The sequence below is a fragment of the Anopheles marshallii genome, chromosome 2, assembly GCF_943734725.1.
Source record: "Anopheles marshallii chromosome 2, idAnoMarsDA_429_01, whole genome shotgun sequence".
Taxonomy (NCBI): Eukaryota; Metazoa; Arthropoda; class Insecta; order Diptera; family Culicidae; genus Anopheles; species Anopheles marshallii.
In genome coordinates this window covers 77,751,674-77,775,697 of record NC_071326.1, presented here as the reverse complement: position 1 = coordinate 77,775,697, position 24,024 = coordinate 77,751,674, and the positions used below count along the sequence as shown (strand labels likewise).

At 46.6% G+C, this 24,024-nt stretch overlaps 7 protein-coding genes across 7 annotated transcripts; all 7 read left to right on the top strand.

Moving 5' to 3' along the window:
• Positions 1 to 1,825: 1,825 nt before the first annotated feature.
• LOC128707445 (putative polypeptide N-acetylgalactosaminyltransferase 9) lies at positions 1,826 to 3,875 on the top strand. The gene is made up of 2 exons (XM_053802397.1): positions 1,826 to 2,516; positions 2,848 to 3,875. Exons 1-2 carry the CDS (start codon positions 1,826 to 1,828, stop codon positions 3,873 to 3,875), a joined length of 1,719 nt encoding a protein of 572 aa, XP_053658372.1.
• Positions 3,876 to 4,432: 557 nt separating this feature from the next.
• Positions 4,433 to 6,271, top strand: LOC128718621 (putative polypeptide N-acetylgalactosaminyltransferase 9). Its single transcript, XM_053812243.1, has 3 exons — positions 4,433 to 4,940; positions 5,001 to 5,165; positions 5,238 to 6,271. Exons 1-3 carry the CDS (start codon positions 4,433 to 4,435, stop codon positions 6,269 to 6,271), a joined length of 1,707 nt encoding a protein of 568 aa, XP_053668218.1.
• Positions 6,272 to 9,375: 3,104 nt separating this feature from the next.
• On the top strand, positions 9,376 to 11,425 carry LOC128707191 (putative polypeptide N-acetylgalactosaminyltransferase 9). The gene is made up of 2 exons (XM_053802140.1): positions 9,376 to 10,066; positions 10,398 to 11,425. The coding sequence occupies exons 1-2, from the start codon at positions 9,376 to 9,378 to the stop codon at positions 11,423 to 11,425; spliced, it is 1,719 nt and encodes a 572-aa protein (XP_053658115.1).
• A 565-nt stretch (positions 11,426 to 11,990) lies between these two features.
• On the top strand, positions 11,991 to 13,968 carry LOC128707958 (putative polypeptide N-acetylgalactosaminyltransferase 9). The gene is made up of 4 exons (XM_053802916.1): positions 11,991 to 11,999; positions 12,070 to 12,646; positions 12,712 to 13,286; positions 13,363 to 13,968. Exons 1-4 carry the CDS (start codon positions 11,991 to 11,993, stop codon positions 13,966 to 13,968), a joined length of 1,767 nt encoding a protein of 588 aa, XP_053658891.1.
• A 2,360-nt stretch (positions 13,969 to 16,328) lies between these two features.
• LOC128719632 (putative polypeptide N-acetylgalactosaminyltransferase 9) lies at positions 16,329 to 18,272 on the top strand. Its single transcript, XM_053813260.1, has 3 exons — positions 16,329 to 16,941; positions 17,002 to 17,166; positions 17,239 to 18,272. Exons 1-3 carry the CDS (start codon positions 16,329 to 16,331, stop codon positions 18,270 to 18,272), a joined length of 1,812 nt encoding a protein of 603 aa, XP_053669235.1.
• A 1,586-nt stretch (positions 18,273 to 19,858) lies between these two features.
• On the top strand, positions 19,859 to 21,796 carry LOC128719401 (putative polypeptide N-acetylgalactosaminyltransferase 9). Its single transcript, XM_053813026.1, has 3 exons — positions 19,859 to 20,453; positions 20,521 to 20,685; positions 20,757 to 21,796. Exons 1-3 carry the CDS (start codon positions 19,859 to 19,861, stop codon positions 21,794 to 21,796), a joined length of 1,800 nt encoding a protein of 599 aa, XP_053669001.1.
• Positions 21,797 to 22,124: 328 nt separating this feature from the next.
• On the top strand, positions 22,125 to 23,963 carry LOC128708650 (putative polypeptide N-acetylgalactosaminyltransferase 9). The gene is made up of 3 exons (XM_053803629.1): positions 22,125 to 22,623; positions 22,687 to 22,851; positions 22,912 to 23,963. The coding sequence occupies exons 1-3, from the start codon at positions 22,125 to 22,127 to the stop codon at positions 23,961 to 23,963; spliced, it is 1,716 nt and encodes a 571-aa protein (XP_053659604.1).
• Positions 23,964 to 24,024: the final 61 nt, after the last annotated feature.

The following is a 24,024-nucleotide window of genomic DNA, read 5'->3' as shown; positions in this document are numbered from 1 at the left end:
AAAAAAAGCTCCCAATTGTTTATTGTTAGCAATGGAAAGAAAGGCAACGGATGAAAGGGGTGAGTAAAGCAAATGTGTTATCACACGAGGTGGAAAACATCTGACTTAAACCACCTTCGATAAACAGCGTGGGCATGGTGGCATCCACTTTGCGTCAACGTGTTTACAAACCACTTCTTATCTCTTAATCGTGCATGTTTTGGTACTCTTCTTTTGGTTTTATTTACAAAATCGCTGTTTTCAACATATGACTAGACAGCCCGGAACTGTCGAGTACTTGTAAAGCGAGTGTATTTTTTTTAACTTCATTAATATATTATAAGTTTTTTTTTGTAAATTTACGAACTATTATGCTTTTTCACCACAAGGAGAAAATGTGATTTGTTTTGCTTCATTATAACGCTCAATGTAACGCTCAAAATATATCCAAAGCGGAGTTCACACGCAACTCCAAATGATAACGATGCGTTTGTTTGTGGATTGAAACTGGTGGAGCATCGCGTAGCATCGAAGCGGTGTTGAGCGAAGCGGCTGTGTAAAACAATAAATGTTAACATCTGCATCAGTCATGGCATAGAACTGCATTTGGTTGATATTTCGATACTTTATGTGAAGTTTGTCCAAAATAGTTGCATCTGTCACATAATCACAAAATAGTAAAGGGTAATCAAGTGCCTTTGATTCTTCAGATATGGGTAGAATTAACTTCCACTTTCCCTTAGCAGTGTTGTTCTTGTATAGGCACTTCTTTGCCATTTTGGCCAGCTACTCCGTCATCCCACGGAACGATAAGGTCTTTGCGTCCTCGAACTTCATCTTTAGATTCTGATGTACTGTACAGTCATGTCAGCTGTCTGGCGGTCTGAATTTTAGTTTCTGTTCGACACTCTGTACTTTCTCTGACTTGATTGATATAAACCAAAGCGCCTCTGTCAACTTTGTGTCGTTCGTGGACGTAACTCTTAGGGTTGGTCCTTGATAAGGTAGCTCATTTAACATTGCTTCATATCAATTAATAACCGGTTGAACAACAACAGTGCGGAGAAGAAGTACTACAATAGCTTGTAACATAACTCATGCAACAACGCTCATTTAGAAATCAAGATGTCCTGTAGACCTGAGGAAGTCAACGAATTAACAGAACTGTAAGATTAAGACGCCAATTCTTATTTGAACAATGAGAAGAGCTTAAAAGTTCCTACCTTACATGATGAAGGAAAAGAATATAAACACATCCAGTGTAAAAATCGCTAGACAAAAATATCGCATTGTGTAAAAAATTAACCAGTACCAATTGGCTACGTTTAGTGTATCTCGCCTATTACGCTTTCTGAGGACAGCTCACCACTGGTAGATAGCAGTTTTATCGGACACATTCTCATTACCGACGCTCTAACAAACACAACGTTAAGTTGTTATCAGCGTCTTATCAGCTACCACTCCAATGGTATAACATCATTTACAACTAAACCGCCTCGACTACATTAGGTCATCCTCATACTTCCCCCAGTCAGTTATGACCTGTCAACAGTAAACAGTGGTGATGTCGGGTGCGAGGTCTCCATACGTACTGCCGATGACGTTTTGCGCTCGTTCATCAATGTGCAGTAGTCGGAATTAAGAAATAAAAAACAAACATACAACGTGGCGAAAGCCTTCCCACTGGGCCTCAGTTAGGTTGAGTGCCATTGCAAGGCACACGTAGTAGCACCTAGCGCTTATCGTGGTGAACCGTTCGGGTCTAGTCTGGTGGGAGCTATGCGAACGATCACATCGTTCATCGTTCCGGGTCTAAAGTAACACCAGCTTTTGTCCATTGACAGCAATGGTTCCGTTGCTTACCGCGAAGCATCTGTTCTTTGTGCTGGTACTCTCGCTGATTGCCCTTACCTATTGGATAGTGTCAGTGGAACGTGATTCTCCCAACGATGACTTGCAAGAGGAACTTCATCTTGTGCTGAACCGTCCAAAAGTTCCAGGCGGAGCATTCGACCCCAGTGGAACTCCGGGCGATATGGGACTGCCGGTGATACTGCCGGAAAAACTGTCCCCCGAGGTGCAGGAACTCGTCCGAAAAGGGTGGGATGAACAGGGACTCAATCAGTTCGTTTCGGACATGATTCCGCTGCGCCGAAGACTGCCGGACGTGCGGGATGGTTGGTGTCGGAGTGAGGAGCAGGCGAGGCGCGAGCGTCACATCCAACCCGGCACGCTGCCACGTTCGGTAATAGTGATTGTGTTCTACAACGAGGCCTGGTCCGTACTGCTGCGTACCGTGCACTCCGTTCTGGACCGGACGCCAACCGAGCTTATCGACGAGATTGTGCTCGTGGACGACTGTTCGACGATGAATCACCTAAAAGACGAACTGGATAATTATATTGCCGCACTTGAGAAGGTTCGCTTGGTGCGTTCCACCGAACGGTTGGGTCTTATTAGAGCGAGGTTGTTTGGTGCGAAATCGACCACAGCCAACATCATCACCTTTCTCGATGCTCACTGTGAGGTAATTGAAGGTGAGTAAACGTCTGAAAACTACAGAAAGCAGGCGGTTCCAGCGGTTTAGTGTTGTGCGTTGTGAATCTTTTGAGAAGATGTCTTTCATATGAATCTCAAGTGAGGAGTCATACAAATACCGTATCGACTCCCAAAACAACAATGAATCCAGTCACATCAAACCCTAAGTGAAATGACAGTTGGGGTCCTTTCGCCTAACAGTTGGGAGAATTGATATTTGGGGATTCATAAATCTTGAAGCTGAAGAAATCAGATTCATCTAAATTAAGTTCAAATATTCATCCAAATTTACCCAACACTAATTTACACCCATTACTGCCTCTTCTTCAGGTTGGCTAGAAGCACTTATTGCCCACGTAGCATCAGATGAAACGATGATCGCCATACCGGCCATCGATTGGATCCACGAGAACACGCTCGAATTGAACGCACAGAACTCGGTAAAGTACTTCGGTTCCTTCGATTGGTCACTGAACTTCCAGTGGCGCGGTAGAGATCAAAGGATCAAAGCCGCATCCAAGAACGGTACGTCCACCGTACATCCGGCGGCACCGTACGACACACCAACCATGGCCGGAGGACTTTTCACCATACACCGTACGTTCTTCGAGCGGCTCGGCTGGTACGATGAGGGGATGCAAATCTATGGTGGTGACAACATGGAACTCTCATTCAAGGCATGGATGTGCGGTGGCAAGCTGCAGATAGTGGCGTGCTCCCGCGTAGCACACATACAGAAGCGTGGCCATCCTTATTTGCGCGAGATTGCCGGCGGGTTATCGATAATCAAGCGCAACTCGGTCCGTCTGGCGGAGGTGTGGTTGGATGAATACGCCGACTTCTACTACGAAACCTTCGGAGGGCGCACCAGGCGAGGTGACTATGGAGATGTAACGACACGGAAAGAGTTACGCCAACGACTCCAATGTAAGCCGTTTCGGTGGTACCTCGAACACGTCTTCCCGGAACAGTTCGATCCGAGTAAAGCGGTGGCGCGCGGTGAGATACGCTTTGGCGGGACGACACAGTATCCCACCTGTCTCGATTGGCCGACGCACCTGTTTTTGGTTGGGTGTCACGGTACCGGCGGTCACCAGCTGTGGTATCTTACCAAGCAAGGTGAGGTGACGCGCGAAGACCACTGTCTGGACTATGATGGTACGACGGTGGCAATGCACCGGTGTCACGGTATGGGAGGCAATCAGGCGTGGAGTTGGGATTCGGAGAGTAAGTTGCTGAAAAAACTCACCTACGACCGTTGCCTGCAGTGGAATCGAACTTTTACGCTGGAAGTTTGCGATCCGAACGAGCCGAATCAGCAGTGGCTGATGCAAAACTTTCAACCAAACAATCTGTGAGGTTCAGCCCATGTTTCCGGCCGGTTATTGCCACGATGCTGCACGATACAAAAAAAACACTTGCGAACTCCAACAGCAACAAAACAAACAAATGAGGTGAGATGAACGAAATGTGTGACTGGCAAAAAGACGTGACAACAACTGGCAGCTTGTGTCGAAAAGAACAGATCGAACCAGTTGCTCCAATTGTTTTCCTTTCCTCAGAACATTACTTTCAGCTAGCACGAAGCTACGACAAAAGAAACTCGACCTCGTGGCACCTTCGCACCAACTAAATCACCGGGGCCGAAACAGTGGCACCGATCTTGTCTGTTTATCGAACAGTGGGTGTGTTGGTCGGAATTAAGAAATAAAAAACAAACATACAACGTGGCGAAAGCCTTCCCACTGGGCCTCAGTTAGGTTGAGTGCCATTCTGGTGCAAGGCACACACGTAGTAGCACCTAGCGCTTATCGTGGTGAACCGTTCGGGTCTAGTCTGGTGGGAGCTATGCGAACGATCACATCGTTCATCGTTCCGGGTCTAAAGTAGCACCAGCTCCTGTCCATTGACAGCAATGGTTCCGTTGCTTACCGCGAAGCATCTGTTCTTTGTGCTGGTACTCTCGCTGATTGTCCTTACCTACTGGATAGTGTCAGTGGAACATGATTCTCCCAACGATACGGAAGACTTGCAAGAGGAACGTCATCTTGTGCTGAACCGTCCAAAAGTTCCAGGCGCAACATTCGACCTCAATGGAACTCCGGGTGATATGGGTCAACCGGTTACGGTGAACATGTCCAACGATCAGATCGCCATCTTGGCACAGGAAGGAATCCAAACGCAAGGCTTCAACCAATACTTCTCCGACCTGATGTCCGTTCGGCGCAGGTTGCCCGAGATACGTGATGCCTGGTGTGCACAACCGGGACGCTTTCTAGATAACCTGCCAGTGACGTCGATCGTGATCGTATTCTTCAACGAAGCTTGGTCAGTTGTATTACGGACGGTACATTCGATACTGGACCGATCGCCGGCACACCTGGTGCGGGAGATCGTGCTGGTAGATGACTGCTCCACCTTAGGTAAGTGTGGAAGAAGCCATTCGGAAGCAGCCCATAAATCAGTTCTCTTATCGCCTGCAGCTAACCTTAAAACCCAACTTGAGGAATACTTTCGACCGTATCCCAAGGTGCGAGTCATTCGTGCCCCTTCTCGGTTGGGGTTAATTCGGGCAAGAATATACGGAGCCAAAAACACAACGTCCGAGGTGATCACGTTTCTAGATGCGCACGTGGAATGTACCGTAGGTAGGTGTGCGTGCAGCTAAACAAACTTTACAATGCTAATCCAATGTCCACTCGTCACTCTTACACTGTCAGGTTGGTTGGAGGCACTGCTCGATGTTGTTGCACGTAACTCCACCACTATTGCCATTCCTACAATCGATTGGATTGATGAGAAAAGTATGGCACTTGTTGCCAACAAGTCGATTCTCTACGTTGGTGCATACGATTGGGATCTTAACTTTGGCTGGTGGTACCGCACATCTTTAAAGAAGAAGTACGAGAACAAAATGGAGCCGTTTGATACACCCGCCATGGCTGGAGGACTGTTCTCCATCAACCGGACGTTCTTCGAACGACTCGGCTGGTACGACGACGGTTTCGATATCTACGGCATCGAGAACATCGAGCTATCGATGAAGAGTTGGATGTGTGGTGGAAAAATGGTGACCGTTCCCTGCTCACGAGTCGCTCACATCCAGAAGATTGGTCATCCTTACATGCGTAACGAAAAGAAGGACGTTGTGCGTGCGAACTCCATTCGTCTAGCCGAGGTGTGGATGGATGAGTACAAACAGGTAATCTTCGACATTCACGGTATTCCACACTATCTGGAGGAGGAGTTCGGCTCCGTTGCGGAACGGAAAGCGGTCCGAGAGCGTGCTGGTTGTAAGGACTTTCGCTATTACATCAAGAACGGCTTTCCGGAAATGAAAAACCCCTACATAGCAGGCGCGTTCCGCGGGGAAGTACACAGTGTACTGCTGGGAAATGGGACCTGCCTCGAATATCGTCCGGATACTCTTTTTCTCGGAATGACACAGTGTGATGGGAAGCAGAAGACTCAGTACTGGACACATAACTACTACCAGGAGATAAACAGCAACCAACACTGTTTGGACTATGCTGGCACTGATCTCGCACTGTACGGTTGTCACCGATCACGTGGCAATCAAGCGTGGCGTGTGCTCACTGACACGAACCAACTGCAGAGCATCAAGCACGATCGGTGTCTCGCGGTAAACACGCAAACAAAAGTCACTCTTACCATGCAAGTATGTGATCCAAATAATGTCGCCCAAAAGTGGACCGTAAGCTACATCGAACTAGACGTGACGCCATTTACTTGAGCTAATCTCAGTGGTCGTACTCTGCACTCACATCTACAATCTAGTCGTTATATGTCTAATCGATTGCTTTCGTTTATCAGATCGGTATGATAATGGCTCAAGCTAGGCGTAATAGATTAGACAAGCTAATGCAATATCCAGTCTCGTCTACCGTGTTATCTGCTCTCCTGTCTACCATCCACACCAATCATCACGAACAATCTATCCAGAAGGTCGTTTGATTCTCATTGCAGTGTATTGAGTGTGTTGCGATGACGCTGCTCGAAGGTGCAAATAAGAGCCTCAATATATTGTACGGTGGAATTTGTTTGACATACCCTGGACTAATCTTTTTAATCGCTGTATTACATCGATATCTTTGACTGGTGATGACACTTTTTTTAAATGACTCGACATTACTGCAGTCTTCAGAGTTTGGAAACGTTTGAGGCAGGAGATTATATACCTTTAATGCCTGAAAGTATTATCCAGCGAGTCTCACATGTTCGTAGGTGTATTTGTGTGTGTGTCAGTGTCTTCTTGAATGTCGGACGTCTATAAAGTATTTAAAGCTCGAATCCATCCCGATCCTCGTCCCGATAATGCAAACATACATAAATATTGGCTACTTCATTATAATTGCACTGTTCGTCTGGACAGATCACCGTTATGATGTGTTTTGGTAGAGGAACGCCTAAAGGTATGCAATGTGGTTTTATTGGGGTAGTCAGGATCTCTACAACAGCAAATAGTAAACAATATTGCATACTTATAGGCGATACTGCACTGGAGTTTAACCATTATAGCGAGAATTCTGTCAAGATACTGGATGTTCACTGAAAGTCTAATCAGTTACTAAACGAATTGCTTACTAATCCTTAGTGAGATAAACTTCGATTGTTCCTTTTACACCTGTATTGCTCTTATGCTCTCATTCTGTGTGCCAATTACAGCAGAATACCCACCAACTCTTTAACACGTAATGCCCTCTACCGAACATTGTCGTATTGTCGGAAATTCCGACAGTACATCGTAAGGTGACGTAGCAGACGGGAATCTGTATAGACTTTTGCCACACCTTTACACACGCTGCTACACATACATCCACCAAATGGAACTCTCTGAACAATATAACGACTCATACAAATATGGCTAAAGCATCCTTTACCCATCCAACAGCACAGATTGTGACACAATCAAGGTGAAAGAATCCATTTGTCTACATCCATTTAATCGGTGTATGTTGATTGACATAAAAAATAATGCCAGACAAGCAAAATATATATTGATGAAAAAAAAGCTCCCAATTGTTTATTGTTAGCAATGGAAAGAAAGGCAACGGATGAAAGGGGTGAGTAAAGCAAATGTGTTATCACACGAGGTGGAAAACATCTGACTTAAACCACCTTCGATAAACAGCGTGGGCATGGTGGCATCCACTTTGCGTCAACGTGTTTACAAACCACTTCTTATCTCTTAATCGTGCATGTTTTGGTACTCTTCTTTTGGTTTTATTTACAAAATCGCTGTTTTCAACATATGACTAGACAGCCCGGAACTGTCGAGTACTTGTAAAGCGAGTGTATTTTTTTTAACTTCATTAATATATTATAAGTTTTTTTTTGTAAATTTACGAACTATTATGCTTTTTCACCACAAGGAGAAAATGTGATTTGTTTTGCTTCATTATAACGCTCAATGTAACGCTCAAAATATATCCAAAGCGGAGTTCACACGCAACTCCAAATGATAACGATGCGTTTGTTTGTGGATTGAAACTGGTGGAGCATCGCGTAGCATCGAAGCGGTGTTGAGCGAAGCGGCTGTGTAAAACAATAAATGTTAACATCTGCATCAGTCATGGCATAGAACTGCATTTGGTTGATATTTCGATACTTTATGTGAAGTTTGTCCAAAATAGTTGCATCTGTCACATAATCACAAAATAGTAAAGGGTAATCAAGTGCCTTTGATTCTTCAGATATGGGTAGAATTAACTTCCACTTTCCCTTAGCAGTGTTGTTCTTGTATAGGCACTTCTTTGCCATTTTGGCCAGCTACTCCGACATCCCGACGAAACGATAAGGTCATTGCGTCCTCGAACTTCATCTTTAGATTCTGATGTACTGTACAGTCATGTCAGCTGTCTGGCGGTCTGAATTTTAGTTTCTGTTCGACACTCTGTACTTTCTCTGACTTGAATGATATAAACCAAAGCGCCTCTGTCAACTTTGTGTCGTTCGTGGACGTAACTCTTAGGGTTGGTCCTTGATAAGGTAGCTCATTTAACATTGCTTCATATCAATTAATAACCGGTTGAACAACAACAGTGCGGAGAAGAAGTACTACAATAGCTTGTAACATAACTCATGCAACAACGCTCATTTAGAAATCAAGATGTCCTGTAGACCTGACGAAGTCAACGAATTAACAGAACTGTAAGATTAAGACGCCAATTCTTATTTGAACAATGAGAAGAGCTTAAAAGTTCCTACCTTACATGATGAAGGAAAAGAATATAAACACATCCAGTGTAAAAATCGCTAGACAAAAATATCGCATTGTGTAAAAAATTAACCAGTACCAAATGACTACGTTTAGTGTATCTCGCCTATTACGCTTTCTGAGGACAGCTCACCACTGGTAGATAGCAGTTTTATCGGACACATTCTCATTACCGACGCTCTAACAAACACAACGTTAAGTTGTTATCAGCGTCTTATCAGCTACCACTCCAATGGTATAACATCATTTACAACTAAACCGCCCCGACTACATTAGGTCATCCTCATACTTCCCCCAGTCAGTTATGACCTGTCAACAGTAAACAGTGGTGATGTCGGGTGCGAGGTCTCCATACGTACTGCCGATGACGTTTTGCGCTCGTTCATCAATGTGCAGTAGTCGGAATTAAGAAATAAAAAACAAACATACAACGTGGCGAAAGCCTTCCCACTGGGCCTCAGTTAGGTTGAGTGCCATTCTGGTGCAAGGCACACACGTAGTAGCACCTAGCGCTTATCGTGGTGAACCGTTCGGGTCTAGTCTGGTGGGAGCTATGCGAACGATCACATCGTTCATCGTTCCGGGTCTAAAGTAACACCAGCTTTTGTCCATTGACAGCAATGGTTCCGTTGCTTACCGCGAAGCATCTGTTCTTTGTGCTGGTACTCTCGCTGATTGCCCTTACCTATTGGATAGTGTCAGTGGAACGTGATTCTCCCAACGATGACTTGCAAGAGGAACTTCATCTTGTGCTGAACCGTCCAAAAGTTCCAGGCGGAGCATTCGACCCCAGTGGAACTCCGGGCGATATGGGACTGCCGGTGATACTGCCGGAAAAACTGTCCCCCGAGGTGCAGGAACTCGTCCGAAAAGGGTGGGATGAACAGGGACTCAATCAGTTCGTTTCGGACATGATTCCGCTGCGCCGAAGACTGCCGGACGTGCGGGATGGTTGGTGTCGGAGTGAGGAGCAGGCGAGGCGCGAGCGTCACATCCAACCCGGCACGCTGCCACGTTCGGTAATAGTGATTGTGTTCTACAACGAGGCCTGGTCCGTACTGCTGCGTACCGTGCACTCCGTTCTGGACCGGACGCCAACCGAGCTTATCGACGAGATTGTGCTCGTGGACGACTGTTCGACGATGAATCACCTAAAAGACGAACTGGATAATTATATTGCCGCACTTGAGAAGGTTCGCTTGGTGCGTTCCACCGAACGGTTGGGTCTTATTAGAGCGAGGTTGTTTGGTGCGAAATTGACCACAGCCAACATCATCACCTTTCTCGATGCTCACTGTGAGGTAATTGAAGGTGAGTAAACGTCTGAAAACTACAGAAAGCAGGCGGTTCCAGCGGTTTAGTGTTGTGCGTTGTGAATCTTTTGAGAAGATGTCTTTCATATGAATCTCAAGTGAGGAGTCATACAAATACCGTATCGACTCCCAAAACAACAATGAATCCAGGCACATCAAACCCTAAGTGAAATGACAGTTGGGGTCCTTTCGCCTAACAGTTGGGAGAATTGATATTTGGGGATTCATAAATCTTGAAGCTGAAGAAATCAGATTCATCTAAATTAAGTTCAAATATTCATCCAAATTTACCCAACACTAATTTACACCCATTACTGCCTCTTCTTCAGGTTGGCTAGAAGCACTTATTGCCCACGTAGCATCAGATGAAACGATGATCGCCATACCGGCCATCGATTGGATCCACGAGAACACGCTCGAATTGAACGCACAGAACTCGGTAAAGTACTTCGGTTCCTTCGATTGGTCACTGAACTTCCAGTGGCGCGGTAGAGATCAAAGGATCAAGGCCGCATCCAAGAACGGTACGTCCACCGTACATCCGGCGGCACCGTACGACACACCAACCATGGCCGGAGGACTTTTCACCATACACCGTACGTTCTTCGAGCGGCTCGGCTGGTACGATGAGGGGATGCAAATCTACGGTGGTGAAAACATGGAACTCTCATTCAAGGCATGGATGTGCGGTGGCAAGCTGCAGATAGTGGCGTGCTCCCGCGTAGCACACATACAGAAGCGTGGCCATCCTTATTTGCGCGAGATTGCCGGCGGGTTATCGATAATCAAGCGCAACTCGGTCCGGCTGGCGGAGGTGTGGTTGGATGAATACGCCGACTACTACTACGAAACCTTCGGAGGGCGCACCAGGCGAGGTGACTATGGAGATGTAACGGCACGGAAAGAGTTACGCCAACGGCTCCAGTGTAAGCCGTTTCGGTGGTACCTCGAACACGTCTTCCCGGAACAGTTCGATCCGAGTAAAGCGGTGGCGCGCGGTGAGATACGCTTTGGCGGGACGACACAGTATCCCACCTGTCTCGATTGGCCGACGCACCTGTTTTTGGTTGGGTGTCACGGTACCGGCGGTCACCAGCTGTGGTATCTTACCAAGCAAGGTGAGGTGACGCGCGAAGACCACTGTCTGGACTATGATGGTACGACGGTGGCAATGTACCGGTGTCACGGTATGGGAGGCAATCAGGCGTGGAGTTGGGATTCGGAGAGTAAGTTGCTGAAAAAACTCACCTACGACCGTTGCCTGCAGTGGAATCGAACTTTTACGCTGGAAGTTTGCGATCCGAACGTGCCGAATCAGCAGTGGCTGATGCAAAACTTTCAACCAAACAATCTGTGAGGTTCAGCCCATGTTTCCGGCCGGTTATTGCCACGATGCTGCACGATACAACAAAAAAAAAAACACTTGCGAACTCCAACAGCAACAAAACAAACAAATGAGGTGAGATGAACGAAATGTGTGACTGGCAAAAAGACGTGACGACAACTGGCAGCTTGTGTCGAGAAGAACAAATCGAACCAGTTGCTCCAATTATTTTCCTTTCCTCAGAACATTACTTTCAGCTAGCACGAAGCTACGACAAAAGAAACACGACCTCGTGGCACCTTCGCACGAACCGAATCACCGGGGCCGAAACAGTGGCACCGATCTTGTCTGTTTATCGAACAGTGAGTTACCTTTGTAGCCAGGCCGCATAAGGTACCCGAACCGTCAGTGTAGATGTGCGACACGTTTGAAGTGACAGTAAACACCCTCGACGAACTGATAAATTAAACTGATTGATAACACAGCTTACTTCGGCACTGCGTGCGCAAAGAGAAACCCGAACCCGAAGATGTGTCTCGCTAGTGATTAACCAATACTGGCCGGTGAATGGTGCAGTGCCGCGTGGATCAGTTCTACCATGTACGGAGTAAGGCATTGACAGCGAATAGCGATTCGGGCTCTCATATCTTAAAACATCTCTCTGCTTCTTGTTGCAGAAATTTTTCTCCACCAAACGTGACATCGTTTGGGCGCTGGTGGTGTTTGGCTGCATTCTGGCCCTTTATCTCTACCACAATCAGCTGTCAGATCGACTCGCCACATTGGAGGAGTTTAAGCGAACGCACCAGGAGGAACACCAGCGGACAGTGTTACGAGGCGGGACAGATTTTATTGTGCCGCAGTATCAAGTGGTGCAGTACGATGCACACTACACGCCGGTGCCGGATGACGGGTGGATCGAAAAGCTCCCGGGCGATATGGGTAAAGCGGTGATACTGCCCGACAACGTAACCGCCGATGTTCGTGAGCTAGTCCAGCAGGGTTACGACAAACAGGGTCTGAATCAGTACGTTAGTGATCTTATACCGGTACGGCGACGGTTACCCGATCTACGGGACCCTTGGTGTACGGCGGAACAACGACTTCATACCGCTCTGCCACAGGCATCGATTGTGATCGTGTTCTACAATGAGGCGTGGTCGGTGTTGGTACGCACTGTTCACTCCATCCTTGACCGGAGTCCAAAGGCGCTCATCCGCGAGATCATCCTGGTGGACGATTATTCTAATCTGGGTAAGCTTTAAATAAGCCTTTGCGGTCTGTTACCGGTACTGATGGGCAACTTCTGCTATCCGCAGCGCATCTGCGCACACAGCTCGACGAGTACTTCAGCAGCTATCCGCTCGTGCGCATCCTGCGAGTTCCCAAGCGGCTTGGACTGATACGCGCTCGGTTGTACGGTGCCCGGAATGCATCGTCCGACTTTCTCACGTTTCTCGATGCACACTGTGAGTGTATGAACGGTTGGCTCGAGGGTCAGCTGGATTTGGTGGTGCGAGACCCGCACACCATCGCCCTACCGACGATCGACTGGATCGACGAGAACAACATGAAGCTAGTGAGTGACAAGGCACCGGTATACTACGGCGCAATGGGATGGGGTTTGGACTTCCAGTGGCGTGGCCGGTGGGATCGTGTAAACAAACCAGCCAACAAGATGGAACCGTTCAGCACACCGGTGATGGCGGGCGGATTGTTTACGATCCATCGGAAATTCTTCGAGTGGCTCGGATGGTACGATGAGGGCTTGGATGTTTACGGCGGTGAAAACATTGAGCTTTCGCTGAAGGCATGGATGTGCGGCGGGAGACTAATGACTGTCCCGTGTGCCCGTGTTGCTCACATCCAGAAAACTGGACATCCCTATCTAAATGTGAGTACTTTTGGGAAACCTCAATACAAGTGTTGATCGACTGCATTCTAATGCTTCTTGTATGGCTATATTTTAGGGTGTAACCACCGACGTCGTACGCATTAACTCGGTTCGCGTGGCGGAAGTGTGGCTGGATGAGTACGCACTCGTTCTGTACGGAATGTTTGGTGGACCACAGTTTCGCGGTAACTATGGAGATGTTTCCGCCCGCAAGCAGCTGCGGAAGGATCTCCATTGTAAAGACTTTCATTGGTACCTCGAGAACGTATTCCCGGAGTTGGCTGAAGCACTCGACAAGCGTCCCGGACAAGGCCCAGTACGAAACGAAGCATTGGCTGGGCCACCCGACTACTGTTTAACGTACGTTGAGCCGAAGAATACCGTCCATATGGCGCCATGCCAGCAAGGGAACGTTGGGCAACAGTGGGTGTTCAGTTTGTACGGCGAAATTAGTACCGATAACCACTGTTTAGACTATGACGGTAGCATGCTGCTGCTGTACCATTGCCACAAAGCGCGAGGAAATCAAGAATGGACGTACAATGCTACCACGTACCAGTTCGAGCACAAGAAACACAAGGGCAAATGTTTGGATGTCGACGAAGCGATGAAGAAGGTGCGTATCAATGCATGTGTCCTGGATGAACAATCTCAGAAGTGGCACTATCCGGCCATAGAGTAGTGGATGTAGAGTGTAGATCAAGAGCCAAAGCACTCAACCCCTGCCATTCCTGAAAGATATGTTATTAAAACATAATAAATTGTTTACATATTTAAAAATGCCAGGCAACGTGTCACATTTGTTGTGTATAATATTCCATAGTTTTAGATCGCAGAATTGGTACAAACAGTTTTTTTTTGTATAGAGTCCATTGAATTATATGATGTAAGTTTTTGTTCATATTTTTAAGTGGTTTGATAAATAGAGACACATTTGAGGCGAATGATCGAATGCGAGAATCAATCTCGAATCGAATTTGAAAATCAATATGATCGATCGTCGGACAATTAATCACTTCGCTTGATTGCATACTAGCAGGCGCATTGGGATGTACTTACTGGGCTTACTACACGCGAACAGCTCTGAAACGAATTAACCTCACCGTTGATTTGCCAATTCGTTAAAAAATTTTGATGATTAAATTAGGTTTAGTTATAATGCAGGTATGACTACAAATTCAGAACGAGATAAAATTTTCTCAAACAAATAGCTATACCAATAGCGTTATAGCCTGGCTCTGGACGTTGCTTTATAAAAATTGAACGACAGAAATTAGCACCAACTTATAGACAAATGCATGCGTAAGTATACAAACTTAACTTTACATATTTGGTATGCACCAACAGAAACTCTATCTCAGATTCCGAGAATTTTATCCGCCATTAATGACCCTCCACGGTTTTTAATTACTAACAACCAGACAGTTTGACTGTGGTTTGTTCCGGAAATTCTAGGGCACTGATATTAAAGTCTTTGATACTGTAATTGAATTGCAAATAAATACAATACTTGAAGGTACATCTAGTGACGGAACAATCCCCTTCGAGGCACTGGATGGATTGGTAGTTTAAGCCCCTTGAAAGGTTAAACTATAGGGGAGCTGGGAATGTGGAGATGTGGGTGGCGGGGACTTCCAGGCCCTCGAAAAGGAGTTGTTAAAAGCAGATGGGGCTCCACAATGTAAAATTTTAAAAAGGCCTTGTGCCAAGTGGCCTTCTCTACCTGTACGACTCCTCTACCATGCGGAGAGGGTTAAAGTGTCGCTCTTTTCGGATTCTTTACTATACCAATTCACATGTTCTTTCCTACATAACTGCTTTCTTCGGGGCCATCAGTCCTCATAGACGGCCGCCTACTCCGTCCACCGTTAGATCACTGCCACTGGGTACGGCACTGAGTACGCTGCTTCTAACACTATCGTTAGAATTATATATGTACTAAGTACAAAATAAAATATCCACCATTGAACACTAAAGCATTGCAAGCCTCTATTCCTTTTCTTCTTATATCGATTTAGTACAACAATTCTGACAGAAAACAAGACAAACAACTAAATAACGAGCATGGTTTCCGATAAGTCTTATCGCGATGCTCACCGTTTTGCGCGGTTAAACTAAAACGAAGTGAAACACCTCATTAAAATGCTTGTGAAAATACTTCAATAAAACATCATTGCGCACACAGAAGGTAACGCCGGGCGCTTAAGTCAGCCCAATACCATCACGGACGGTGCGCCGTCGGAAACATCTGTACCAATAGGTTGTTCCAAACCACACAACACTGGCAGCGTTTGAACAAATGTGTAGTAAACCAATAAATAAATGGATGCATAATATTAACACGGTACAGAAAATATCAGATATCACACATTATCTAAGCATTAGATTATATCAGGGTAGATTAAAAAATGTGGTCTAATTCTATTAACAGTAGATAAAAAGACCAGCAGGAAAATAATAAATACACTCATCTCAATCATCTCAATTGATCTCGTCGTGGTCGCCAACATCGGTACTAAATACCATTAACCTGTTTGATCAAATGTATATTAGGCAATCGAATAGAGATGTTTGGAACACAACGTAACTAATATGCAAGAAAATCCGTCCAGACATACAGAAGTAAAATTCACAAAGCAACTTGTAACATTATCTACTCTTCAACACCGATAAGCGATCGTCCTCTACACAAAGTCGAGCAAATTATATGATCCGCACTCGTTTGGCCCAAATCTAACAGAATTCATGAGCATTATACAGGAAGCGTACTTGAAGCACATAATTCTAACCTTATATATCTCACGGCGTCTCACCAGAGAACTGCACACAGCATTAGAGCTGTTCACGCTGCGTCTTATCACCGGTGTACCTACACGCAGACGCCGCTATCGTATTTCGTGCCGATTCCCGCCTTGTTTGTAGGCGCCCGACCAACCTGTATAATACGCGCACTTAGCACACTTATCACAACCATCCATTCACATTGCCACCATCGAGCAATCGAACCGAGACATCGGTCAGTTTGCTTTCGGCACCGACAGCATGCGGAATGCCGTATCGTTTATACGCGTTTGCGCCGCTGCTGTCCAGCGGCGCTGCAATCTTGTCGTACTGGTGACCGTCGTTGTCACGCTAGCGCTCATGGTACTGTACCTCGTGTACGACGTTAATCTAACACTTACACCGAAGAGAAATTTCCTGCAGCAGTATCGCAATACAGCTGACGATGAATCAGAGCCGAAACAAACGAGTACCGCGGGTGTTGTGATAAACCAAGGGTTCCGCTTTGTTTATACCACTATCGGGCTGTATCCGCGATATCAAACGCCACCGCCGGGTGATATGGGACTGCCGGTTACGGTGAACATGTCCAACGACCAGATCGCCGTCTTGGCACAGGAAGGAATCCAAACGCAAGGCTTCAACCAATACTTCTCCGACCTGATGTCCGTTCGGCGCAGGTTGCCCGAGATACGTGATGTCTGGTGTGCACAACCGGGACGCTTTCTAGATAACCTGCCAGTGACGTCGATCGTGATCGTATTCTTCAACGAAGCTTGGTCGGTTGTTTTGCGGACGGTACATTCGATACTGGACCGATCGCCGGCACACCTGGTGCGGGAGATCGTGCTGGTAGATGACTGCTCCACCTTAGGTAAGTGTGGAAGAAGCCGTTCGGAAGCAGCCCATAAATCAGTTCTCTTATCGCCTGCAGCTAACCTTAAAACCCAACTTGAGGAATACTTTCGACCGTATCCCAAGGTGCGAGTCATTCGTGCCCCTTCTCGGTTGGGGTTAATTCGGGCAAGAATATACGGAGCCAAAAACACAACGTCCGAGGTGATCACGTTTCTAGATGCGCACGTGGAATGTACCGTAGGTAGGTGTGCGTGCAGCTAAACAAACTTTACAATGCTAATCCAATGTCCACTCGTCACTCTTACACTGTCAGGTTGGTTGGAGGCACTGCTCGATGTTGTTGCACGTAACTCCACCACTATTGCCATTCCTACAATCGATTGGATTGATGAGAAAAGTATGGCACTTGTTGCCAACAAGTCGATTCTCTACGTTGGTGCATACGATTGGGATCTTAACTTTGGCTGGTGGCACCGCACATCTTTGAAAAAGAAGTACGAGAACAAAATGGAGCCGTTTGATACACCCGCCATGGCTGGAGGACTGTTCTCCATCAACCGGACGTTCTTCGAACGACTCGGCTGGTACGACGACGGTTTCGATATCTACGGCATCGAGAACATCGAGCTATCGATGAAGAGTTGGATGTGTGGTGGAAAAATGGTGACCGTTCCCTGCTCACGAGTCGCTCACATCCAGAAGATTGGTCATCCTTACATGCGTAACGAAAAGAAGGACGTTGTGCGTGCGAACTCCATTCGTCTAGCCGAGGTGTGGATGGATGAGTACAAACAGGTAATCTTCGACATTCACGGTATTCCACACTATCTGGAGGAGGAGTTCGGCTCCGTTGCGGAACGGAAAGCGGTCCGAGAGCGTGCTGGTTGTAAGGACTTTCGCTATTACATCAAGAACGGCTTTCCAGAAATGAAAAACCCCTACATAGCAGGCGCGTTCCGCGGGGAAGTACACAGTGTACTGCTGGGAAATGGGACCTGCCTCGAATATCGTCCGGATTCTCATTTCCTCGGAATGGCACAGTGTGATGGGAAGCAGAAGACTCAGTACTGGACACATAACTACTACCAGGAGATAAACAGCTACCGTCACTGTTTGGACTATACGGGCACCGATCTCGCACTGTACGGTTGTCACCGATCACGTGGCAATCAAGCGTGGCGTGTGCTCACTGACACGAACCAACTGCAGAGCATCAAGCACGATCGGTGTCTCGCGGTAAACACGCAAACAAAAGTCACTCTTACCATGCAAATATGTGATCCAAAGAATGTCGCCCAAAAGTGGACCGTAAGCTACATCGAACTAGACGTGTCACCATTTACTTGAGCTAATCTCAGTGGTCGTACTTTGCACTCACATCTACAATCTAGTCGTTATATGTCTAATCGATTGCTTTCGTTTATCAGATCGGTATGATAATGACTCAAGCTAGGCGTAATAGATTAGGCAAGCTATTGCAATATCCAGTCTCGTCTACCGTGTTATCTGCTCTCCTGTCTACCATCCACACCAATCATCACGAACAATCTGTCCAGAAGGTCGTTTGATTCTCATTGCAGTGTATTGAGTGTGTTGCGATGACGCTGCTCGAAGGTGCAAATGAGAGCCTCAATATATTGTACGGTGGAATTTGTTTGACATACCCTGGACTAATCTTTTTAATCGCTGTATTACATCGATATCTTTGACTGGTGATGACACTTTTTCTTTGTTTGGTTATGATAAGAAAGTGCTAAATTGTGTAGTGTAATTTGCAACAATAAAAAAGCAATACTTGAAATGTGGTGTCGATAATCGAATGACACTCATGTTAAAAAAAAGTGATTCAAGAAAGCGATAAGTTCGACAGAGCTGGTTTCGTTAAAAGAATTGCTTTCTTCCTAAAAGGATTTTTTTATGTTTCACCCCCCCAAAACAGCTCACACCCACAAAGTGCCTTAACAACATCTGTTTACAAATTGCATTGCAAATCGACTCAGTACCAGTAGCATCCAATTGCAGCAATCTCGTCACAGCAATCTCGTTATCACATACCCTAGACAGCATACAAGTGTTGTGCAAATAGCGTCTCCGTCCTGGGCGGTACCGTTTATCAGTGCAGAAACATCTGACAGCTGTCGTACGATGTTTGATGCCACGGCGATAAGAATATCATACGTAGACATCGTAATTTGAAGGTGCGTCTTGTGTGTTTCGTCTTCCATAAAATGGCGCTTATAAAGCAATTAATTAATTACCTTACCATTACCATCCTGGAATAAAAGCAATCTGGAAGAAAGGTAGTTCTGGGTCTCGAAATTACTGCAGTCTTCAGAATTTTGGAACGTTTGAGGTAGGAGATTATAAACCTTTAATGAACCCAATTAAAGTTTAGGGCTATACGAACGGTTCGCGAAATTCTACAAAAGTTAAAACAAAACCTTCCACCAGTTAGCTCCCCTATTTATGTACTGTGTGGTAGCTTCAAAGGTAGTGAGCCCTCTACGGCAATTCTAACAAAATAATTTCCAACAAGCAGCATTTCTCAACATTATCTTTTTCAACAGTGTAAAACGACGAAATGAGCTCATGATGTACTATTAACAAGCAAAACTTACTTTACTTAACAAAGGTTAGAGAGCATACCAGCACTGTAACTCTACGTTAGAATAGTAATAATAAAACAACACACTACAGGAGCAAAATAGAAATGACATTTATAAAGAATTCTATCACCGCAAACTCCACCGTTTTGTCCACTTTAGTCAACTGGCCGATCTCAGTGTGCAAATGGTGTTACACTTTTCAAGTGGTGGAATGTTATCGTAGGCGTACACTACAGCTTCAAAACCTTTTTGAAATTCCACTACACTTCAGTACGCGTTCTACCATCATCGTATGCACTAACGGCTTGAACGGGGCACAGTGCCACCATGCGCAACAACTGCAGGAAGAATTTTGTGCTGGTAGGGAGCATTCTCATACTGCTGGTGTACCTGTTCCTGACGCTGTTCTACGACGGTGGTCGCGGACGGTTTGATAATGTACTCAGACGATTAGCTCTTCACCGAAGCAGAAACATCGACGAGCAGAAGGTTCAACTGCGACACGAAATCACCTCTACCACCCCTTCATCCTCAGTCGGCACAACGCTATTCAAGTTCCTGTACACAACGCTCGGGCTCGATCCAAGGTTTCCGGTACCACCGGGTGACATGGGAACACCGGTGGAGATTGACCTGAACGATACCGATGTGGACAAACTGGTGGGAGATGGTTTGCTCGACCAGGGACTCAACCAGTACTCCTCGGATCTCATGTCCCTTCGGCGACGACTGCCCGAAATTCGGAACGCTTGGTGCCGTGAACCGGGTCGATATCCGGCCGATTTACCACCGACTTCGATCGTGATCGTGTTCTACAACGAAGCGTGGTCAGTGTTGGTGCGCACGGTGCACTCCATTCTTGACCGATCACCTGAGCAGCTGGTGCGCGAAATAGTGCTCGTGGATGACTTCAGCTATTTGCGTAAGTGTGGCCATCTTGTGAGTGTGCGCGATCTTTTCAATTCGGCTTAATTTCTGGTGATGTGTAGCTCATCTAAAAACGCAACTAGAGGAGTACTTTGCCAGTAACCCAAAGATCCGAATTATTCGGGCCCCGAAACGATTGGGATTGATCAGAGCCCGGATGCTTGGTGGGAAGAGCACAAAGACGGACATAATTACATTCCTTGATGCGCACGTTGAAGTTACTATCGGTAAGTACATGGGAGTTTAGACTGATTCCAATGATGTCATTATCATTTCTACACTCCTCTGCTTCACTCAGGATGGTTGGAGGCACTGATACAACCGGTTGCCGAGAATTGGACCACGATCGCTCTACCAACTGTCGATTGGATTGACGAGAACAACATGAAGTACCGCAGCGATAAATCACCGTCTTTTGTAGGTGCATACGATTGGGATCTTAACTTTGGCTGGTGGGGTCGATATTCGCTAAAAAAGAAGTATGACAATATGATGGTGCCGTTTGATACACCCGCCATGGCTGGAGGACTGTTCTCCATCAACCGGACGTTCTTCGAACGACTCGGTTGGTACGATGACGGTTTCGATATCTACGGCATCGAGAACATCGAGCTATCGATGAAGAGTTGGATGTGTGGTGGAAAAATGGTGACCGTTCCCTGCTCCCGTGTAGGCCACATCCAGAAGACTGGCCATCCGTACCTCGCTAAACAGTCGAAAGACGTTGTGCGCGCGAATTCGATTCGTCTTGCCGAGGTGTGGATGGATGAGTATAAAGGAATCATTTTCGATATCTACGGCATTCCAAGATACTCCGAGGCGGAGTTTGGTTCCGTGGCATCACGCAAAACCATCCGCGAGACTGCCAAATGTCAACCGTTCCGGTACTATCTGGAGAACGCTTTCCCCGAAATGCACAACCCGATGGTACCGGGGGCATTCCGGGGCGAGGTTCACAGTGTGGTGCTGGGCAATGGCAGCTGTTTGACGTATCGGCCGGATGATCACTTTATCGGGATGGCACCGTGTGATCACCTCGAGAAGGACCAATTTTGGACGCACAACTACTACCAGGAGCTGAATAGTTACAGGAATTGCCTCGACGCCGTTTCGACCGTGGTGGAAGTGTACATGTGTCACAGGTCGCGGGGTAACCAGGCATGGAAATTCTTGGTAGCAAGCGGTCAGATAGAGAGTGTGGCGAAGAAGCTGTGTCTAGCATTGGACACGAAGACAAATACGACCCTTCTTTTGGAACAATGTGACCCCACCAAGCTGAACCAACAGTGGAACGTTTCATTCATTCACTTGGATGTTTCGATGTTAAGAGAACATTGATAAGAAACACTTAAACTGATTGTTCCTGGTGCTTCAAACTTCTCATGCAGTCTACAGCACAACGATATGAATGTACATGACTCATTTTTAATGTCCAATAGAAATGGAAGGAAAGACTTCTCAGAATGCAACACTAGAGCGGTTGCGTAAGTTTTCTTTACATCGTTCTGCTTTAGACTCAAACCATTCGTTTCGTCTCACAAAGGGAATATTATACTCGAAATACACCGGAGCTCATAATAAACACGTTTATCGCATACAGACAGTTTAAAGTGCTTCGTTTCGAACGTTGGAACGATTTCGTTTAGCTTCATCAGAAATAATAGTTATGCTATCGACCGCAAGATGGCGTTTTAATGCAGTGATCGCGTTGCTATTGCTGTTGGGTGTTAATTTAATCTTTTACCAATACAACGATGAGATAAAGCAGCAAGTTCGAATTTGGAGGTTAAACGTAACAAGCAATGTCAGTACCATAGAGCCACCAGGGACAGTACTTCAACCACCAGGACATTTGGGAAGGCCAGTGCAGTGGAATTCTTCTGACCAAGAGATAGTAGCACTTGTGCAAGAGAGCATAAAGCAGTATGGCTTCAATGAGTATGCGTCGGCCCTCGTGTCTACGAGACGATCCTTACCAGATTTACGCCCTTCGGAATGTGTCACCAGTCGGCAAAAGAACCTTACGCTCCCGAAGACATCCGTAGTGATCGTGTTCTACAACGAACCGTGGACCGTCCTGTTGCGAACGGTTCATTCTGTGCTGAGCAACTCTCCTGCACATCTGCTCGATGAGGTACTGCTCGTTGACGATTGTTCCAATCTGCGTAAGTCGAGTATAGCTTACGAAGATCCTCACGCATATTAACGCATTTCCATTTCTTCAGCAGCATTCTTGAACGCTCCACTCGAAGAGTATTTCAGAACGTACGACAAGGTGCGCATAGTGCGTGCTCCTGAACGGCTGGGTTTAATAAGGGCAAGAATGTTTGGGAGCAAGAACACAACCTCAGCGGTGCTTACATTTCTGGATGCACACGTAGAATGTACGAAAGGTAAGGCTTGTCGATCGCATTAAGTGTTTGCCCTATTCTCATGGTTTGCTTACGCAACAGGATGGTTGGAACCCTTACTGGAGCACATTTGGGACAACGAACAAACAATATCCGTTCCGCTAATCGACCGCATCGACGACACCGACATGCATCTGGTCACTAACGTGTCTGCCGATTTGTTTGGCGCCTTTGAGTGGGATCTCAACTTTGGCTGGTGGCATCGTTCGACATTTCCGCATCGGAGCACACAGCGGCCTAGCGAACCCTTCGAAGTTCCGGCAATGGCGGGTGGGATCTTCGCCATTGCTAGACACTTTTTCCAGCGTCTCGGATGGTACGATGAGCAGTTCCGCCTGTACGGAATGGAAAATGCGGAGCTGTCCATCAAATGTTGGATGTGCGGAGGAAGAATACTAACCGTGCCATGTTCGCATGTGGCACACATTCGCAAGAGTGCCCACCCGTACATAGACGACGGGCAGCAGAATGTAATCTTCGTGAACTCCATCCGCCTGGCAGAGGTTTGGATGGACGAGTACAAGCAGGTCGTGTTTGATGTGAACGGCATTCCGGGCTATGCTGATGATTTGTTTGGATCCGTCACAGATCGAAAGGCATTCCGGGCGGGAGCCGGTTGTAAAGCATTCCGCTACTATCTGGAACGTGCCTACCCGGAAATGCCTTCCCCAAGCGTAGTGGGGCAGTTTCGTGGCGAGGTACATAATGCCGCCCTCGGGAATGGAACATGTTTGACGGTGGGATCATCACCGGCACCCATACTTTACATGGCACCGTGCGATAAGCGTAACCAAACCCAGTACTGGACGCATAATTTTTACCGAGAACTTAACAGTTACAAGCGTTGCATTGACGCAGGTCCTGCTGGGACAAGCCCTACTCTAGCTGCCTGTCATCGAATGCGTGGGGCGCAATCCTGGAGCTACGATACGAACCGTCAGCAGCTTAAAAGCATCGTGCGGGAAGTGTGCCTAACAGTTGACACCGAAAGACACAGCGGAGTTGTGATGCTCGAACCATGTGATGATCGTAAACAGATGCAAAGGTGGTATGTGACGTTGGTAGAGTACAATTTCTGGAAACCGCCTCAATAAACCGGATGCATGGCAAACAGACCGTGCACTGTGAGCGTTCCAAACAAAGGAAGCACATTGT

Bases quoted from the DNA above. Each gene is read 5' to 3' on its own strand.
- LOC128718621 (XM_053812243.1), top strand. From the start codon at position 4,433: ATGGTTCCGTTGCTTACCGCGAAGCATCTGTTCTTTGTGCTGGTACTC. The intron at 4,941-5,000 runs GTAAGTGTGGAA...TATCGCCTGCAG, and splicing joins AGATGACTGCTCCACCTTAG to CTAACCTTAAAACCCAACTT. The intron at 5,166-5,237 runs GTAGGTGTGCGT...TTACACTGTCAG, and splicing joins GCACGTGGAATGTACCGTAG to GTTGGTTGGAGGCACTGCTC.
- LOC128707445 (XM_053802397.1), top strand. From the start codon at position 1,826: ATGGTTCCGTTGCTTACCGCGAAGCATCTGTTCTTTGTGCTGGTACTC. The intron at 2,517-2,847 runs GTGAGTAAACGT...CCTCTTCTTCAG, and splicing joins TCACTGTGAGGTAATTGAAG to GTTGGCTAGAAGCACTTATT.
- LOC128708650 (XM_053803629.1), top strand. From the start codon at position 22,125: ATGCTATCGACCGCAAGATGGCGTTTTAATGCAGTGATCGCGTTGCTA. The intron at 22,624-22,686 runs GTAAGTCGAGTA...TTTCTTCAGCAG, and splicing joins TGACGATTGTTCCAATCTGC to CATTCTTGAACGCTCCACTC. The intron at 22,852-22,911 runs GTAAGGCTTGTC...CTTACGCAACAG, and splicing joins ACACGTAGAATGTACGAAAG to GATGGTTGGAACCCTTACTG.
- LOC128707958 (XM_053802916.1), top strand. The intron at 12,647-12,711 runs GTAAGCTTTAAA...TGCTATCCGCAG, and splicing joins GGACGATTATTCTAATCTGG to CGCATCTGCGCACACAGCTC. The intron at 13,287-13,362 runs GTGAGTACTTTT...GCTATATTTTAG, and splicing joins CTGGACATCCCTATCTAAAT to GGTGTAACCACCGACGTCGT.
- LOC128719632 (XM_053813260.1), top strand. From the start codon at position 16,329: ATGCGGAATGCCGTATCGTTTATACGCGTTTGCGCCGCTGCTGTCCAG. The intron at 16,942-17,001 runs GTAAGTGTGGAA...TATCGCCTGCAG, and splicing joins AGATGACTGCTCCACCTTAG to CTAACCTTAAAACCCAACTT. The intron at 17,167-17,238 runs GTAGGTGTGCGT...TTACACTGTCAG, and splicing joins GCACGTGGAATGTACCGTAG to GTTGGTTGGAGGCACTGCTC.
- LOC128719401 (XM_053813026.1), top strand. From the start codon at position 19,859: ATGCGCAACAACTGCAGGAAGAATTTTGTGCTGGTAGGGAGCATTCTC. The intron at 20,454-20,520 runs GTAAGTGTGGCC...GGTGATGTGTAG, and splicing joins GGATGACTTCAGCTATTTGC to CTCATCTAAAAACGCAACTA. The intron at 20,686-20,756 runs GTAAGTACATGG...TGCTTCACTCAG, and splicing joins GCACGTTGAAGTTACTATCG to GATGGTTGGAGGCACTGATA.
- LOC128707191 (XM_053802140.1), top strand. From the start codon at position 9,376: ATGGTTCCGTTGCTTACCGCGAAGCATCTGTTCTTTGTGCTGGTACTC. The intron at 10,067-10,397 runs GTGAGTAAACGT...CCTCTTCTTCAG, and splicing joins TCACTGTGAGGTAATTGAAG to GTTGGCTAGAAGCACTTATT.